General features: G+C 43.3%; 3 protein-coding genes across 5 annotated transcripts in view; 1 reads left to right on the top strand and 2 right to left on the bottom strand.

Moving 5' to 3' along the window:
- Nucleotides 1–2,345, bottom strand: part of stx1a (syntaxin 1A (brain)) — an 80,351-nt gene extending 78,006 nt beyond the window's left edge. Inside the window, exon 1 of one of the 3 annotated variants that reach the window (XM_072669327.1) lies at nt 2,128–2,345. In XM_072669327.1, the coding sequence (XP_072525428.1) occupies nt 2,128–2,157 (30 nt within the window). In that variant the 5' untranslated portion in view covers nt 2,158–2,345. The remainder of the gene's footprint in view (nt 1–2,127) is intronic. The other 2 variants (XM_072669326.1, XM_072669328.1) reach the window with 2 other exon arrangements.
- A 3,600-nt stretch (nt 2,346–5,945) lies between these two features.
- bud23 (BUD23 rRNA methyltransferase and ribosome maturation factor) lies at nt 5,946–14,080 on the bottom strand. The gene is made up of 12 exons (XM_072668795.1): nt 13,871–14,080; nt 10,739–10,776; nt 10,520–10,615; nt 9,909–9,991; nt 9,655–9,751; nt 8,896–8,992; nt 8,733–8,783; nt 8,176–8,261; nt 7,941–7,986; nt 7,776–7,837; nt 6,989–7,078; nt 5,946–6,383 (listed from the first exon to the last, which is right to left on the bottom strand). Exons 1-12 carry the CDS (start codon nt 13,916–13,918, stop codon nt 6,329–6,331), a joined length of 849 nt encoding a protein of 282 aa, XP_072524896.1. The 5' UTR covers nt 13,919–14,080; the 3' UTR covers nt 5,946–6,328.
- Nucleotides 14,081–14,918: 838 nt separating this feature from the next.
- Nucleotides 14,919–16,687, top strand: dnajc30b (DnaJ (Hsp40) homolog, subfamily C, member 30b). Its single transcript, XM_072668428.1, has one exon. The coding sequence runs from the start codon at nt 14,921–14,923 to the stop codon at nt 16,028–16,030; it is 1,110 nt and encodes a 369-aa protein (XP_072524529.1). The 5' UTR covers nt 14,919–14,920; the 3' UTR covers nt 16,031–16,687.
- The last annotated feature ends 2,724 nt before the right edge of the window (nt 16,688–19,411 follow it).

Here is a 19,411-nt window from a genome sequence, read left to right as displayed (position 1 = left end):
CCGGATCCATAAAACTGCTGTGGACGTCTCCAGGTCCAGTTTTCTACACACAGCAGATGGCTCAGACATTTTCACACAGAAAGTTGAAGAACGTATAGCCTAGTTAACAGTGGTGGTCTGGGGCTTGGACAGGATGCTGCACATACACCGAGTAGCCGAGTAACTTTCCAACGAAAGAGTGTCTGCATGCGCTTTATCACATATACCTAGAAACCAAGGCCTTATTTTTAATACAGTACAACAACAACAAATGAATTGTAATACTATTTAAAGCATTACTATTTTTATTATTTCTTAAAATATATATATATTATATGTTTTATAATAATAATTGTAATAATCATTAAATAAGTTAATAAAAATAAAAAATGCAAATAAAAAATTATGCTATTAAATGTGCAAAAAAGTGTATTATTAAAAGTAATACAATATCAAATGTTATAATTTTTAAATAATATTATTGTATTTTAATTCAATTAAATACACTGTTACTACAGCAACAGTAGTATTGTATAATAATAAGTGCACATAATTGTTTTTTGCACTTTCTAAATAAATAAATTAAATTATTAATTGCACCCCCCCCCCAAAAAAAAAATATATATATACCTCCTGTGGTGTCAAAAGCAGCTTACTGACAATAACCACAGCCCACCCAGAGGAGCCACTTCCCAAATGTAGCTCATTTTCCTCCACGCTGAAAGGCCAGATTAGGCTCCTGAAGGTTTATCTCTTATATATACATATATATATATATATACCTCTCTCTACCACTCCCTCTTTCTATCACTCCCTATATATATATATACACCTCTCTTTACCACTCTCTCTCTCTCTCTCTATATATATATATATATACACCTCTCTCTACCACTCTCTCTCTCTCTCTATATATATATATATATACACCTCTCTCTACCACTCTCTCTCTCTCTCTCTCTCTCTATATATATATATATATATATATATATATATATATATATATATATACACCTCTCTCTACCACTCTCTCTCTCTCTCTCTCTATATATATATATATATATATATACACCTCTCTACCACTTTCTCTCTCTACATATATACACCTCTCTCTACCACTCCCTCTTTCTATCACTCCCTATATATATATATACACCTCTCTCTACCACTCCCTCTTTCTATCACTCCCTATATATATATATACACCTCTCTTTACCCCTCTCTCTCTCTCTCTCTATATATATATATATATATATATATATATATATACCTCTTTCTACCATTCTCTCTACACCACACTCTCTCTATATATACCTCTCTATATCACTATCTCTACATATATACACCTCTCTCTACCACTCTCTCTCTCTTTGTATATACACATACCTCTCTTTACCACTCCATTTCTCTCTCTATACACACCACTCTCTCTCTCTCTCTCTCTCTCTCTCTCTCTCTCTCATCTGAAGCCTTGTGTACTCACTATTTAACAGGTCAGCTCCAGCTGGTCAAGCTGGTTGGTCAGTTTAGCTCTTGACCAGCAAGTTTGATGGTTTTACTGGTCTACAACCATGCATGTCTACAATCAAACTGGTCATGCAGCTGGGTTGAACCGGTCATGCTGATAGACCAGCTAAAACCCATCCCTGTTCTGGTCCAGAGCAAAGCCCTGCCAACCAGTTTGACCAGCTTGCTTACCAGTGTAGGGTATGGTTTCTTCTGGATGACCAGCTTTCCCACCCCCATAACCATCGCAGACCAGCCTGGACCTCTAGCCAGTGAAGCCTGGGGGGTAGCGTTACAAGGGGTCGCGCGCGCGTTTGGGAAAAGTGAGAAAGCAGAGCGTGCGGCTCAACGTACACAACGCATGCACTGGTGCCCTAACGTGAACTCCAGCATCGGTGCACTTCGGTGCGCGCGCGGAGGGAAGGAGGGAGTGAGGGAGGAAGGGAAACGGGTTACAGCGCGAGCCTCAAGTTGGCTTCTTATCTCCAACTGGCCGTTCCACCTTAAATGCTGCAGCAGAGGTCCATCCTGGCGCTGTTTGTTTGATTGCACACCGCAGCCACATGCATGCCTCGATCTTCTGACCACTGCTTGCTTCAACTTGAGCGAACAGCTGAAGTAGCCAAACATGGGTTTACTCACATGCCTCAGCTCCTGCGTGCGGTCCTTCATGTTTCCAATCACGTCCAGCACTTTCCCAAAATCTGGATGAAAAGAAAGCCCTCCAGGACCCCCCCCCCCAGACAACCACAAGCTCTCCGGCGCGCGACAGTCCACTCAGATGGACTCAGAAGAGCCGAGAGAAGCGCGAGCGCGCGGAGAAGCGGCAGGCGGACGCGCGCATCCCTCAGTAGTCCTTTGGACCCCCCTCCCGCCTCCTCACCCTCCCCTGTATTTTTTTTTTTAGTAAAGAGGGGGTGGGTCCGCTCATAATGGCTGGATGACGCGTCTGATAGTGATGGGAAGTTCGAATCAGTTTACAGAACCGATTCTTTGGTGAATCAGATTCAATGATTCATTGGCTGTTGGCATGTTCTGATTCCTCATGTTGACAAGATTGCACCATATCTGCTATGAACCCACCCCCCACCCCACCCCCATCCCACCCCCATCCAAAAAAAGTGGTGTACTGGAGTAAGAGAACTGGGAAGGCCACTGAAGAACACTGAACCAGTTTGAGAAGCTGGAAGTGACCATCAGAAGATGGACAAACTGAGGTCATGTAGGGATGCGCATGGTCAGCTACGATTCTCGAATAGTCTGTGGCCTTCTAGTGATCGTTCATGGCACCAACAGGAACACCATTACACCACCACCTCCACCATCATGGACTGGACTGATGACACAAGCGAGGTTGGGTCCATGGATTCAGGCTGTCGGTGGCAAATTCTGACCCTACCTCATGTGCTCCTCAGCAGAAGTCCAGACTCAGCTACATTTCTCCAGCTGTCCAGTGTTGGTGAGCCTGTGCTGAGCCACTGCAGCCTCAGCTTTCTGGTCTTGGCTGACAGAAGTGGAACCCGACATGGTTGGGTTCTCCTGTTGTAGCTCATTCTCCTCAAGGTTGGACATGCTGCTCTCCACAGTTGTACAGAGCAGTTATCTGAGCTACTGTAGCTTTTCTGTCAGCTCCAACCAGTCTGACCATTCTCTGTTTTAGCCCAAACCAGTCCTTAGGACACGGACAATCATGACTGATCATCATTGGCTGAATGTAGTAAGATTGAAGTCAAGCAATGCTGCTAAATTCTGGCTCAGTTGCAAATCCAGGATGGTCCTGACAAAGGAACTGAGCAAGCACCTAAGTGGCCTCCTACTGCTTTCCTCAGATGGGATAACCAGAGGGTTCTTGTAGGATATGAGAAGATCACAGTGAGGGCCTGTAGTTCCTGGGATGCCTGGCAATGGTGGTGGGCTGTCGTCCACGATGAGTTCCACCTGCTGAACAGATATCTGAGCATCAGATGGTGAGGACAAAAGGAGGCGTTGGCTTCATCTGCATAGCGGTGAAGCTGTGAATATTTGGTTGCATCACCATCATCAGAGAGCAGATGTTCTCCCTCCATGCGATCAGATTAGAGAGACTTGTCAAGGTGGGACTTTAGATGAGCCAGGACCAACAGGAGGGCCTTGTGATTGATGCACAGCACTGATTAATAATCCAGTTAATCCCACCATAATGTTTTATATAACTTTAAATGGTCTATTATTGATATTTTGTTATTGATGAGATTGTACTGCCACGTTTATATCAGCATATCTAAATACACTATATGTCCAGGTGCACCCTCGGCTGACCCTCTAGAGAAGTGCTGCCAATAGATTAGGACTCTCTGGAGCAGGTAAGCATCAAACCCATTGGCACTGGCTGGAGGGGTATAAAGCCCCCCAGCAATGAGCTGTGCAGAATGCAATCAAATTCTTACAGCACTGATCCACCAAACTTTCGTAGAAATGCTTTCTTGGGCAGTAGAGACAGTAACTCTCCAACAAAAGCAGGATAACATCTTTAATATCTCTGATTTGGAAGATAACAATAAATGAGCAAGCGTCCCGATACTTTTGTCCATATAGTGTGAATATGGGCGAGTCAAATTCAGAGTGATTAGAGCACAAACACAAGAGGAAAGTGAGTCAACTACCGAAAGAAAGTGTAAAGAGATATGTCCTACTCCTAGAAAGAGCTATTCCATTTAATAATATCTAAAAATAATCTATAAAAAATAATAAATATTCGACTTCTTTGTGTAGACGCTACCGCAACACTAGTGAATCGGTTCAAAATGAATCACTTCAAATGAATCATTCATTCACGAGTCAAACATCGGTTTAAAAAGCTCAGGCTTGGTCGTGAAAACCCTCTAAAGTAAAACGCGAATAACTGAGCTCTGTGTCGACGGATATAAACATTTTCTCAAGGTTTGGAAAAATTGCAAACGACCAAATTACCGTGTTACCGTGTACATTAGCGGGCAGAGCGGAGAGATAACGCCCAGGCCGAGCTGTTGATTCCCGGTTAGGAGGCAGGGCAGCGCCCTCTGCTGGACCTCAGGCGCCAAAACGACGCACTTTCCCCTCAGTTTAATTTGAGTCATTTTAGCGTTTATTTGGGATAAAAAATGATCCCAAAAGAGAAAAACAGAGTCTAGGATACTTCATTTACGAACATTTCTAAGAGAAGTCCTTAATTTGCCATTTATATACACGTATTTAGGGGTGGCTCAGCAGTCTGTGCACCGGGATATCGATAACAGGGTTGTGGGTTCGATTCCCGGGCTCGGCAAGCTGCCACTGTTGGGCCCTTGAGCAAGGCCCTTTACCCTCTCTGCTCCCCGGGCGCTGGAGTTGGCTGCCCACCGCACTGGGTGTGTGTGTGTATGTACTCACTGCCCCTAACACATGTGTGTGTGTGAGTGTGTGTTCACTACCAGATGGGTTAAATGCGGAGGACACATTTCGCTGTACAGTGACAAATACGTGCACCTTTATCCTTTACCTTATAAACTTAAAAAAATAAAATATGCTGCTAAATTAGCTTAGCTTAGCTAGCTATGTTTAGATGGTAGACATCTTTGTCCTGTTGAAAAACAGTGTGGACACCTGCTCGTTCATAGTTTCTTCCGAAATTAAGGCCATTAAAAAGAGCAGATCCTGCTTTTGTTGTACAAGAGCGTTAGTGAGGTCAGGATGTTGGATGATGATGATGATGATGATCACCACCCCACCTCATCACCTCCCCAACTCATCCCAAAAGTACTGGATGGAGCTCCACCACCATCATTCCAGAGAACACCGTTCTCCCACTGCTCCACAGCTCAGTGCTGGGGGGCTTTACACCCCTCTACTAGCCCACGCCTGGCATTAAGCCGCATGGTGCCAATTGGTTCATGATGTTTATTGATCTGCTCCAGAGTGTCCTAATCTATTGGCAGTACTTCTCTAGTGGTCCCAAACAATGCTATCAATCTCTACATCCAGTTACAAATGATATACACTCAGAAAAGCTCACAGTTTATCACAGATACAGTCATATCGCCCACATCTACCTACTACGCAGCTGTTACGGTGCTGGATCTGTAGGCTAGAAGTTCTCAGATGAGCCTTCAGGACCAGCACCTACAGGTGGAGCAATCCGACAAGCCCTGAAGACCAGCTTAGGACCAAGTTTGTAGGAGCTCAGCACAGTTTTCTGGCCTTCTGGTCTGGATTTCCCAAAAGCATCTTAGAACAAGGAAGATTCATAAATGGTAGAACGAGCATCACACTGAACACTCCCTCCCTCTACCACCTACATTGATCCTAACACTAAAACAGGAAACTGGACCCTATTCCAGAGTCCATTCGGGTTCTGTTTTAGTATCTACTTACACACTCAATCATTATTTTAATAAAACTTACAGAAGGTCAATTGAAGTAATTGCAATTTTGGGGTATTGCTCTGAAACAGCCAAGATGAGACATTTTGAGACATGAGCTGGGATTTTAATGTTTGCAATCCATTTATCAGCCATCATCCAACAAAGATACATGTGGCTTATTAATGCACCATCAAGTCTGATTACAAGCAGCTCTTCTAGTTAGCTCAGTCTTCATCAAACCGAAGCAACAATATGCAAATAAACTGTCCAAATATGTTTATTTAATTTATCACCCTTTAGACTGGGGTACGAAGTCTTGATGTTCCTCTAAAGGTGAAGTCAGCAGTGTCCATCGTTTATTTTGCCAGATTTGCCATGGAACGCTTGATGTAAAGACCAATGGGATCAGTCCATGTTTGAAGTCCACGGTGTTGAAGCCTGCAGAGCCAGACAGCTCAGACAGCCACAGAAGGCCTTCAGTGACTTCAGAAACGAGGTTTCCTGTGGCGGCCGGTGTACTTTGTGTCTGCCCTTACGTCCCTGGGAAAATAAACCAATGAACAGATAACAGCCATGAGAACAACTTAGCTACTTAGCAGAACTGTGGTGTGGTTTTTTAGAACCCTGGGTGGACATCAGGCAAAAACGTGGTCTTGTGGAATATCTTGAGTTGGTCAGGATTGATCTGGACAGACTGGACGCCGAATAATGAGATGTACTGTAATATTCATGAATGGTACCAATAGGAACCTGTCTGTCTGCTCTATTGGTCTGAGACCTGTTCTATTGGTAGTACTTACCCTCTCTACAGAGACTAGATAAGCTGTGTGTGTGTGTGTGTGTGTGTGTGTGTGTGTGTGTGTGTGTGTGTGTGTGCGCATTTGCACATATGTGTAAGCAATCGGTGCAACTTAAAGCAGCTGAATGCACAGACCTTTGGACATGCAGTCAATTCTATACAGTATCCATACAGCGTTTTTTCCCCCTCAATACAATACCAGATTATAAACTGGTGTGGTTTTGTATTTAAAAATTTTGCATAGTCACACAGCACACAGTACAAAAATCTACAGATAAATCCAATTATTATTATTATTATTATTTTTATTATACTAAAAGCTCAATAGCTGAAATCCGATACGTACTTGCCCTGCCGTCGCCTTCTTTCCTTCTTCTCCATGATCCAGTCTTTGCTCTTCTTCAAAGATTTGCCTTTCATATTTTTGAAGCGAGATCTTTGATATAAAGACAGAAACAAATGTTTATTCCATTCATTTTTTTTGTTATATAATATGAAGCATTTTATTATGTACTCAGTCACACCAGGCCCAGTGGTTGGCTCAGTGGTTAGAGCTCCGGGCTGTTGATGACAGGGTTGTGGGTTCGATACCCGGGCTCGGCAAGCTTCCACTGTTGGGCCCTTGAGCAAGGCCCTTCACCCTCTCTGCTCCCCGGGCACAGGAGTTGGCTGCCTACCGCTCTGTGTGTGTGTGTGTGTGTGTGTGGCTTAATACATCTTAATACTACAACAAAGCCTTCTGATAAAAAATTAAGGAATGATGAGTGTTGTTAAGGGCCCATATCCTGCATTTTCACTTTTCCATGACTTTAGTCCAACCTTTTATCCTCTACATTTCAACACACTGGTTTGTTTCTGTGCCTTGAAGCCTGATATGCAAGCTCTGGGCTTTTTTCTTTTTCTGAAGAAAAGATTGAACCTTTAAGGCACTGTACTGCTCAGCGCAGCGCTCATGTAAATGTCAGAGGGCGGAAAAACTGTCTGGGTGAGGCTGCAGCCAGACAAGACGATGCCCTCTGTCGCTGTTGGCCTGTATCCATTCAGAACAGGGAACAACTCAACCCTGCACTGATTTATGGAGAAGACCCCTGATTAAAAGGTACGGTGACAGACTGCAAGCCGGAACCCCTTACCTCTGTCCTGTGAACTGAACTTGATTAGGAGCGTTTCTGGTAGCAGTCTCAGACCCCAAACCCTGAAAAACAAACAAGAACAACCACCAGATCGATCAAGCTTCACAAACGGCTGCGTCTCAATAACATCCCTGCATCATGTCCCTTCTCTTCCACAGTGCTTACCTTCGGCAAGACGCCAGACTCGCCAGCAAACAGGCACAGGAAGAATCTTTGGAGGAGATGGAGCGACGAGATGGTTAGTTCAGTCAATGTACACAACATGAGTGTTTATATACAGGGCATATGGTAAAAATCTAATATCACAATATTTAAAAAAGACACAATACAACATATCGTCATACTGCCCACTCCTGCGTATATACACACAGTTTATTGATAGAGAATGCTGAACACTCACTTTTTGGCTTTGGTGCTGTTGGGGTAATCCACCACCATGCCCCCTGTGAAGCCTGCCCTCATGGCCTGGGATGTGATCAACTCCAGCTGGAAGAAGTAGATGAAGTTAACCCCTGGTCTTTATTTATTATTAAATTTATTATTTATTCAGATTTTTCACCCATTTCCTCCTCAATTTGGACCGGCAATTACCCAACCCGTACGTACACTCTCCTCCCATCGCATGCGATGCCCCAGACACTAGTGAGAGTGACCCAACACACGCCCCTTCTGACGTGTGCACAGTCAATCTGCTCATTTTTCGATGCAACATCACCGGTCAACCACCCACCGGGCGCCTGAAGGGATGCCCGACTTTGACCCACCACCTCGCAGACGCCAGCGACGGCCAGCACCAGAATGCCATCTACCCACCCTGGAGAGAACAAGGCCAATTGTGCTCTCTCGAGGCTTCAGCTAGCAGCATGATCGGGGTTCGAACCAGCATAGTAACAGCGCCTTATTCCACTGGACCACTCAGGACCCCAGAACTGATTTCTGAAGAATTCTAAAGCTCACCTGTTCTGAATTCTCAGGGTAGATTTGGAAGACTGCGCGGGCTCCTCTTTGCTAAATATAAATAAATTCATAAAAAAAAGGCCATTAAGAATTTCAAAACAATCAGAATTCCAATATATGATATTTACAGTGTGATGTGTGCTGTGTAGTGCAGACGTCTCACCAGGGAGGAGTAGAGTGAGCTAAAGAAGGCGTGAAGCCTCTTAGGAGGACTGTGGCTTTTTTTATCCGCATTGCACAACCACTGCAGCGCTGAGATGCTGAGGACAGCAAGAGCGACCAGTCATTTATGTACAGCACAGATCCACACAAAAAACACACAAATCGGTCAAATGTGCTGCATGGCTGTCAATCTCCTACATATTTAAACACCTGAGTAAAGGCTAACAATCATTTAAAGCAGCACTATGTAACAATTCTGCCTCAAATCAGCAGCCTTAGAATCACGCTGATGTTCCACCGGGAGAATAGCCTCTCGGTCATTTGCACCCCGGGCTAGAACTGTGGTGGAGCTGCAGGAGAACCTCTCTCCAGAACTGTGAGCTTAACGCTGTGTAACCCGAGTCACATTAGTGTAAACTCCTGTAGTATTACTCTACCGCCTCAGCCCACATGCTTCTTTCACTACTTTCAGTGATACCATTGTAACACTCAGCACAGCTGTCCATGAGGGGGCGCTCAAAGCCTAATTTGTATTTACAGCAGAGGAGTAGAAGTGAATTAGACTGCCAAACTGTAGGGGGTACCCAGGAGCAAAAAAAACACCTAATTCTCACATAATGCTGCTTTAAACAATAATTAAAATAAATAAATATAAATAAGTATATAAATAGTAAAATATGAATTTATTTATTTAAAGTATGAATATTTTTTTTGTTTTTACAGTTTAATCAACTAAATTTCAGCTTTGTTTTTTCTTTACCTGATGCAGCCATCAAACGTTCCAGACCTGAAAGGCACGCCTTGTCCCATGTCTCCTAAAACAAGATCTCCATCCACCTCCCTGTCCAACGCAACGTCTTACGGAAGAAACGAGCAAAGTAAATGAATGTTTGTAGTGGGTCACACCACCCCCCATATTTGCTGTGGAAATGTGAAAATGAGTTCTGCTACAGGACATAACAGGCCTTGTAAAACTCAGACATGCATGCACAGCATGACTACTGACTCGCTTACCCAACATGGCAGAGCTGATGTCCACACCAACCCAGTAATGACCTTCTTCTGATAAGTAATCTCCACTGAGTCCAGAGCCACAACTGAAAAGATAAAAATATATCCAAAAACACATCACTGTACCTATTTCCTCGACATTGACCCTCTGGAGCTTACGAACATGCCGGCGTGTCCAATTAGATGTTCCTCAATGTTTCTATTAATATCTTAGCGATGTAATCATAAGAAATGTGTGTTTATGTTGTTTCAAGATCCTTATGAGAGATTGCCAGAGGACATCATATCTAAAAACTGTAGCAGCTGCTATCTCCTAATTTTGCCTGCACTTCAGTCCATGTTTATAATAATCATAATAAAGACAAAGCCACAAAATCCACATACATTTTTAGACTGATTGGCTGCTTTTGGGTGTAAATGCTTGTGTACATTTCACATATCTATCTATCTATCTATCTACATACACACATACATATATAAATATATATGTGTGTGTGTGAGATATATATATATATATATATATATATATATATATATATACACACATACACACATATACACACATATACACACACACACACATACATACATACACACACGCAATAAACACATACCCAACATCCAGCAAATAACACGGCTGATCTTCTGGTAAGTTCAGCAGCTCCACCGCTCTCTCCGACATCTGACTCTGGATCTCTATGATTCGGGAGCTTCACAGGACAGAGGAGGTGAGAGTGTGTGTTAAACATCTTGCTCAATTTCTAATCGGTTACAACTTTCACAACTCATAGTGCATCGACAGCATGAATATCTGTAATCAGACAGAGACTTACTTCTGAGAGTACTTCTTCGCCTCCTCCTCATTGTAGAACTGCAAATGCAACAATGGAATCAGTGCAGGGCTCAATTTCCACTACGTCTTCGGGGGGAATTCACAAAGCAGGGTTTCTCAGTTTAGCCAGAGAACATAACAAGCTTATAGTGCAGCCAGTCCAAAAGGAGAGGAAATGAGGGACGTTCCTGTGGGACAGTCCTCATCTTTGGTTAAAGGAGTAACCTTGCTTTGAGAAATAACCCCCCGGGACAGGTGACCTATCTGCTGACCAATGTAACACCAGAATATTATTCAATCAAATCTAATCTAATTTTATTTAATGGTGTCGTCGCAAAGCAGCTGTACACAATCAGTAACTAGTAAAAAGATGAGAAATCAACAAAATAAGACCACATGAAAACCTAAGACCCCCAGTGAGCAGCCAGAGACACACAGTGGCCAGGAAAGCTCCCTCAGAGCTGGAGGAGGAAACCTTGGGAGGAACCAAGACCCACAAGGGGGACCCCGACCCATCCTCCTCTGGTCAGAACTATTCTAGTCTGGTCACCAAACCACCTAAAACTGTTGTACTGCTCAGGTGTGCAGCATATTCATATTCATAATATAATAATCATGGTGTGGTATTACTTAATACAGTTATGGCAGTGATGGAGTAATGAGGGTGATGATGGGTAATAGTGGTGATATTAATAATGGCAGATAGTTAGGCGTCCATTTAGGTTTTAACATGGTCATGGATCAGCACACAGACAGATAGATAGACAGATAGTTAGAAAGACGGACAGACATATATAGACCAAGATAGACAGACAGACAGACAGAGACATAGACCAAGATAGACAGACAGACATAGACCAAGGTAGATAGACAGACAGACAGACAGACATAGACCAAGATAGATAGACAGACAGACAGACAGAGACATAGACCAAGATAGACAGACAGACATAGACCAAGGTAGATAGACAGACAGACAGACATAGACTAAGGTAGATAGACAGACAGACAGACATAGACCAAGGTAGATAGACAGACAGACAGACATAGACCAAGGTAGATAGACAGACAGACAGACAGAGACATAGACCAAGATAGACAGACAGACATAGACCAAGGTAGATAGACAGACAGACAGACAGAGACATAGACCAAGATAGACAGACAGACATAGACCAAGGTAGATAGACAGACAGACAGACATAGACCAAGGTAGATAGACAGACAGACAGACAGAGACATAGACCAAGATAGACAGACAGACATAGACCAAGGTAGATAGACAGACAGACAGACAGAGACATAGACCAAGATAGACAGACAGACCTAGACCAAGGTAGATAGACAGACAGACAGACAGACCTAGACCAAGGTAGATAGACAGACAGACAGACAGACCTAGACCAAGATAGATAGACAGACAGACAGACAGACCTAGACCAAGATAGATAGACAGACAGACAGACATAGACCAAGGTAGATAGACAGACCTAGACCAAGGTAGATAGACAGACCTAGACCAAGGTAGATAGACAGACAGACAGACATAGACCAAGGTAGATAGACAGACAGACAGACAGAGACATAGACCAAGATAGACAGACAGACCTAGACCAAGGTAGATAGACAGACAGACAGACAGACCTAGACCAAGGTAGATAGACAGACAGACAGACAGACCTAGACCAAGATAGACAGACAGACCTAGACCAAGGTAGATAGACAGACAGACAGACAGACCTAGACCAAGATAGATAGACAGACAGACAGACAGACATAGACCAAGGTAGATAGACAGACCTAGACCAAGGTAGATAGACAGACCTAGACCAAGGTAGATAGACAGACAGACATAGACCAAGGTAGATAGACAGACAGACAGACAGAGACATAGACCAAGATAGACAGACAGACCTAGACCAAGGTAGATAGACAGACAGACAGACCTAGACCAAGGTAGATAGACAGACAGACAGACAGACCTAGACCAAGATAGATAGACAGACAGACAGACAGACCTAGACCAAGATAGATAGACAGACAGACAGACAGACAGACATAGACCAAGATAGATAGACAGACAGACAGACAGACAGACATAGACCAAGATAGATAGACAGACAGACAGACAGACATACATAGACCAAGATAGATAGACAGACAGACAGACAGACATACATAGACCAAGATAGATAGACAGACAGACAGACATACATAGACCAAGATAGATAGACAGACAGACAGACAGACATAGACCAAGATAGACAGACAGACAGACAGACAGACATAGACCAAGATAGATAGACAGACAGACAGACAGACATACATAGACCAAGATAGATAGATAGACAGACAGACAGACAGACATACATAGACCAAGATAGATAGATAGACAGACAGACAGACAGACATACATAGACCAAGATAGATAGATAGACAGACAGACAGACAGACATACATAGACCAAGATAGATAGATAGACAGACAGACAGACAGACAGACATAGACCAAGATAGATAGATAGACAGACAGACAGACATAGACCAAGATAGATAGATAGACAGACAGACAGACATAGACCAAGATAGATAGATAGACAGACAGACAGACATAGACCAAGATAGACAGATAGACAGACAGACAGACATAGACCAAGATAGATAGATAGACAGACAGACAGACATAGACCAAGATAGATAGACAGACAGACATAGACCAAGATAGATAGACAGACAGACATAGACCAAGATAGATAGATAGACAGACATAGACCAAGATAGATAGATAGACAGACATAGACCAAGATAGATAGATAGACAGACAGACAGACATAGACCAAGATAGATAGATAGACAGACAGACAGACATAGACCAAGACAGATAGATAGACAGACAGACATAGACCAAGATAGATAGATAGACAGACAGACAGACAGACATAGACCAAGATAGACAGACAGATAGTTAGAAAGACAGAGAGACATATAGACAGACATTATATATAGATAGACAGGCAGGCAGACAGGCAGGCAGGCAGACATATAAACGTTAATGGTGTTAATGGTTGTTAGCCTGTCTGTTAGCGACACAGCTAACAGCTCTGAAGTCAACAGGCTTCACTTCGTCTACTTACCACCTCTGGCGGAGCCATGTGCTCCGGTCTGCGACAACTTGAAGACATGGCGGCTCCGTGTGAGACTTACAAACTGTAATTAATAAAAGATAAAGAAATGAAAAGCGTCTGAATCTAAAATCCTCTGCATTTAACAACAACACTGCTCACTGCACAGCCTGCACATGGCCCTCCAGCATGACGTCACTTTTAGGGGACGACGAAGAATGTCTTAAAGAGACAGCGGCGTTATTATTAAAGTTCATTTAAAAACTTTATTATATCAATTATATGTAAATATTATATAAACCATATTTTATTATATCCATATAATTATATATACACGTGACACTATTATAACTATCAAAAATCAAATTGGCCTCTTTACATTAATATCACGATTGACCTGAGCTCTGTTAAGTCTGTTCTCCAGCTGAAAAATGACACCTTCAGAGCACTGTGAAATTAATTAATCGATTAATCGAAAAACACTCGAATAATCAATAAATCGTGTTTAATCGTTTAGTGTAGCTGGACATCGGTTTCTGTTAGTATTTTTTGTCTACAGAAAATGTTAAGTTCAGAACTACGAACATTGTTATTAATTATCTGTAGTATATTTCTTCGTATTATTATTAGTAGTGATTAAAATTCATTAATTCATTTAATTCACAAATACATAGATATATAACACATGACAATACACTGGTCGTTCTTCTTTAAAAATATCGATATTTTATCATTTATTTTTATTAGCTTTAATCTGCAGTTCGATATTTGTTATTTGTTTTAAATATATTTAATTTAATAATCAAAAATATGTAAGTGCATTTTTCATATATGCACTGCACGCTGTACTGTATATAATATATTTATGATTGATGAAAATATATATTTGTTTGAAAATGATTTAATCATCATTTTTTAGTTATGTTTTAGTTATGTTTTGTCTAGTAATTTATTAAAATAAAAGTAATCATTTATTTATTATTGCGCTTCTGTTGTTGTTTTTTTCGCTGCCTCGCTCTGATTGGTTCGCGCTCCCGCTGCCGGAAGTCGTCCTCTGCTGTAATGGCGGAGGTCAGCCGTAAGCTGGGAGCCGGGCTGCCGAAACTCTCTTCGTTGAAAACTTATCAGACCTGGTCGACGAATGACCGCCCGCCGGCTGCCTCCGCCGTACCCTGCTGCAGCGGGAGAGCCGTGCTGGGGAGCCGCGGGGAGCGGGCGGAGGGCGGCTCAGCGGGGGGGAGGAGGGCAGGACGGGTGAAGCTTGAATACCTGACCGGGACCCCGCGCGCCGTTTCCGTACTGCGGCACGAGCCACCGGGCCGCCCCCCACAGCCCAGTTTAACCACTGTTTCAGTGCTGCTGGACCCAGAGCAGGCATTTATAGGAGGTGTCACCGGGCAGCTGCCCCCTACAGGCTCCCCAGGCTGCTACAGCAAGGCATGTTGGGTAAACAGACGTGCCCTGTTGACCGCAGGCTCCTCCAGAATTCAGAGCACTGGGCATTTCCACAGGGCGTACTGTACGCTCCTTCTGACCGACAGATGGCCGAGGCATCACCCCAGGGTCATCGTGACCCAGGCCCGTGGCTGGAGCAACAGCCACAGTCCGGACACGCCGCTTTACAGGAGCAGGTCGGCGTACTACGACCTCCTCCAGGTGTCCCCCAGTGCCACGCAGGCCCAGATCAAGACCGCCTACTACAAGCAGTCCTTCCTCTACCACCCAGACAAGAACGCGGGCAGCGAGGAGGCCACCAATCACTTCGCCCGGATCAGCGAGGCCTACAGCGTCCTGGGCAGCGTGGGCCTGAGGAAGAAGTACGACCGTGGCATCCTGAGCGCTGCAGACATCCAGGGTGCGGGACGGCCCTCCGGTAAAGAGGCCTCCCCCTCTTCTCGCTCGTCTGGCCCACAGCACCAGGGGAGAAAGCGCTCTCAGACGCCCTCCAAGATGACCGTGGGAGGGAAGCCGGTGTTCGACTTCGACGCGTTCTACAAGGCGCACTATGGCGAGCAGCTGCAGAGGGAGCAGGCCATGCGCGAGTGGAGGAAGCAAGAGGAGAAGAGGCAGGAGCTGGAGTCCGAGAGGAGGAAGCAAGATGTGTTGGTGGACGTGATGGTCGGGGTGCTTCTGGCTTTGGGATGCATCCTGTCTTTAAGCTCGAGGCGTTGAAAGCCATGAGAAAGAGGGCACAGCTCTCTGTGGAGATGGCACCGATCATCGATACCCATGCTGAAATCTTGAGCATCTTGACCACGGTTTGGTTCCCCTGCCATACTGATGGTGGAACCCATTGCACATATGATCTCAGCTCATCTGTCAAATAAGAAACGTGGCTGTGAGATCTATTTATAGCTAGAGATTCTTTAAATGGCTTGTATCAGGTAGCCTAAATGAGCCCAGCAGCTTTCAGAACTGGGTCACACTTAAAGTGAGTTCCACAGATGTTCTCCATACGTCTTTATAAGTCATTCAGAGTGTATCTTAGGGGTCGGCCAAAAATATGATATTATAATATTTCATTTTCACAGTACACATGATCACAGACAAAAAGTAGTGTCAGATTCTTAGATACTTTTATAAAGTTACTTTTTTTGAAGATGCTCCTGTACTTTAAATGCAGATCCGCTGCCCTTCCTCCAATTTAATAGCACACTAATTAATAATTACACTCTCGGTGATGAAACCGGCAGTTGGTCAGGGTTTTTAAGCACTGGCAGTACCGTCGATATGCTCAGATTAATATATTGTGGATCACAATAACAAAACGCATCACAATACGATAAAATATCGTCATATCGACCAGCCCTGGTCAATAAAAATATTATATTGTAAAAAAAATAATAAATGTCTAGGGCATCAGACCGTGTATTTATCATAACATTTATTTAATGTAAAATTATTAATGATCTGTGATGTAAATTTGAGAGGCAGCAAACCAGGATTGTCCAGGATTGTCCAGTCTTATCCGCAAAAGAGCCAAAGTGGCTGCAAGTTTTCGTTCCACAAGTTATCCAGTTGTTTGACTGACCAGTTGGTTAAACCAGTGGAATCCACGCCGACCCTTTGTGGACAAGACTCCATTCACCGGCTGCTGTAAACGACTCTGGCTTGGTATTTTTCTCAAGAGCAAAGCATTTTGAATCAGGCCACTCTGAATGACTCGGTTTATATCTTTAATATAATTAAATTATGCCGAATTTTAAATAAATGGAATTCCCGCTTTAATGCAATACTCCGAAATGCTGGAGCACTCCTTTATCCCTTTGAGGTCCGTCACTGCACCTGTCAGTTTTGTGTGATTGAGATGGGGAAAAAAAATCAAAAATGGAAATACAATATTTTTGCATAAAAGCAACTTGCATATTAATCTATTAATAATCCAGCCATAACATTAGGACCACTGACAGGTGAAGTAAAAAAAAAAAAAAAAAACATTGTGTTGTAGGGCTGGGCAATATGGTAAAAATACTACATCACGATATTTAAATATATTTTCACGTTATACAATATTTATCACGATACATGTAATCAGTAGCGACAGATTCTTATAAACGACTATTCAGATCCTCTCCTGTACTGAATACAGTGATTTATACACAACATCTGCTGCTCTTCATCTAATTAACCCTTCAGTCTAATTACACTGTTAGTAATGAAACCTGCAGCTGATCAGAGTTTATTACAGTCTCCTCCATATGATCAGAGAAGAATATCGTGTATCACGATACGATAAAATATCATCATATTGCCCAGCCCTACAGTGACTCCAGTCAAGCTGTGGGTTTATAGTATTAGGCGTTAAGTGAACAGTCAGTTCTGGAAGGTGATTGAGGTGTTAAAAACAGGATAAATGGGCCTAAGAACCAATCTGCCATGGCTAGACGACTGGGTCAGAACATCTCCGAAACATCAGGCAGGTCTGCGTGGGGTGTTTCTGGTGTGTAATTGGTCAGTACCTACCCAAAGTGCTCGAAGAAAGGAAACCACGTCAAGTCGTGGGTCATAGGCCCTCCCTAAGGCTCACTGATGCAACCCATGGAGGCCCCACCACACACTTCCCAATTTATCCTTCCCAATAGGATATGCTGCTAACTTCTTGGTGCCAGATAGGACAGGACGCCTTTAGAGGTCTTGCGTCGCTTCTGTAGTGGTGGCACAAGGGGGATCTACTCAATATTAGGCAGGTGGTGCTACTGTTATGGCTGATCTGGGAACGTAGCAATGAATAAATGTAATATGAGGCTCGTGTCCTTGTGCTGGTGCATCGATTGACCTCATAATACATTCGTTTGTGGAACTGCTAAATGGATTTTAGTCTTTATGTAATTTAAGGTACTGTTGAAAGGCCTGCGTCGGGCTGATTGGAATTTATCGTCTAGAGAATTTTACTGTAAACAGTCTCTTTACCTCTCCACCAAAGTTGAAGACCCACGTTTGCACACCTGTATATTCAGCTGGTAAAGGCGCTGGTCTACAGTGGTGGTTCTGTTAAGGATCACGTGTTGCACACTTGTGCTTAGTATTTTAGCATAAATCCAATGTCACCCCAAAAAATAACTGTGAGATCTGGTTAGGATGTGCCTTCGCAGGTTTGTGTGTGTGTCATTTAAAGAAACCAGATATGTAAATCCAAAAGCTACTATTAATATTTGATCTGTCAGACATAATAAATAAATAATCAAATAAATAAATATGGATGATGGTTGACTCGCTGTGAGTTCACTCAGAAGCAGTAGAGAGGTGAGTGTGATGGGAGACCCCCGTGCCACCTTCAGTTGTGAGCCTGTTGTTACTCACATGCTCGCTAGGTGACACTGTGGGTGCGTGGAGGCCGGAGAGAGGGGACGCGACGAGTCCAGCCCTGGAGGGACGTGTGTGAAGGACACTGGAGGCAAACACAAGGACGTTTATGAGGATGGTGTTTTTATTAATGCTTAAAATTTCCAAAAACGTTCGCTTAAATCTTCAAATTCATATTTTTATTAAGAAAAATATTAACAAATTTTAATACAAATATTTACTTTTTTAAAGGAAATCTTGTTTCTTGATATTTTAATAATAATAATAATAATAATAATAATAATAATAAATATTAGTGAGCACTTCACCCTTAGTGCGCTTCTTCAGGGCTGGGATGAAATCAGTAATCGTACCCGGATGTGGACCAAAATAAACAGGCCGAGACCCTTGAGAAAGCGGTGGTCTCGGCTCGGCCCCCCCAAACGAACTCTGGAGCCCCGTTTGTGGTTATAAAGTGGTCAGACCTGGATTCGACCTAATTATCATATGCAGACCTATGATTATGACAGTTATTAGCTATTAGGCTCTGCAGGTGCGGTTTAGCCCCATGTTAAACTACTAAACCTGACCCCGCCCCCCGACAGGTCTGACCAATAAGCGTAGAGAATGTTGTCACGTGGGGGTTTATAACCTTGTTTACTAATTCGGACCGAGACAAGACAACCATCTGTGAGACACGTGGAATTTGGCCTGTGACAGTGGACAGTGAGCAGCACCCTGGTAGCAGAGAGGGTGAAGAAGGGCCTTGCT

This window comes from Salminus brasiliensis, chromosome 23 (assembly GCF_030463535.1).
Source record: "Salminus brasiliensis chromosome 23, fSalBra1.hap2, whole genome shotgun sequence".
NCBI lineage: Eukaryota > Metazoa > Chordata > Actinopteri > Characiformes > Bryconidae > Salminus > Salminus brasiliensis.
The sequence above is the reverse complement of the archived record's forward strand: the minus strand, read 5'-3'. Positions and strand labels throughout refer to the sequence as shown.

Coding starts and splice junctions, on each gene's coding strand:
- dnajc30b (XM_072668428.1), top strand. CDS start 14,921: ATGGCGGAGGTCAGCCGTAAGCTGGGAGCCGGGCTGCCGAAACTCTCT.
- bud23 (XM_072668795.1), bottom strand. CDS start 13,918: ATGTCTTCAAGTTGTCGCAGACCGGAGCACATGGCTCCGCCAGAGGTG. Junction 8,262..8,732: donor ACCCTGAGAATTCAGAACAG/GTGAGCTTTAGA, acceptor TACTTCTTCCAG/CTGGAGTTGATCACATCCCA. Junction 7,987..8,175: donor AACAGCACCAAAGCCAAAAA/GTGAGTGTTCAG, acceptor TCTCCTCCAAAG/ATTCTTCCTGTGCCTGTTTG.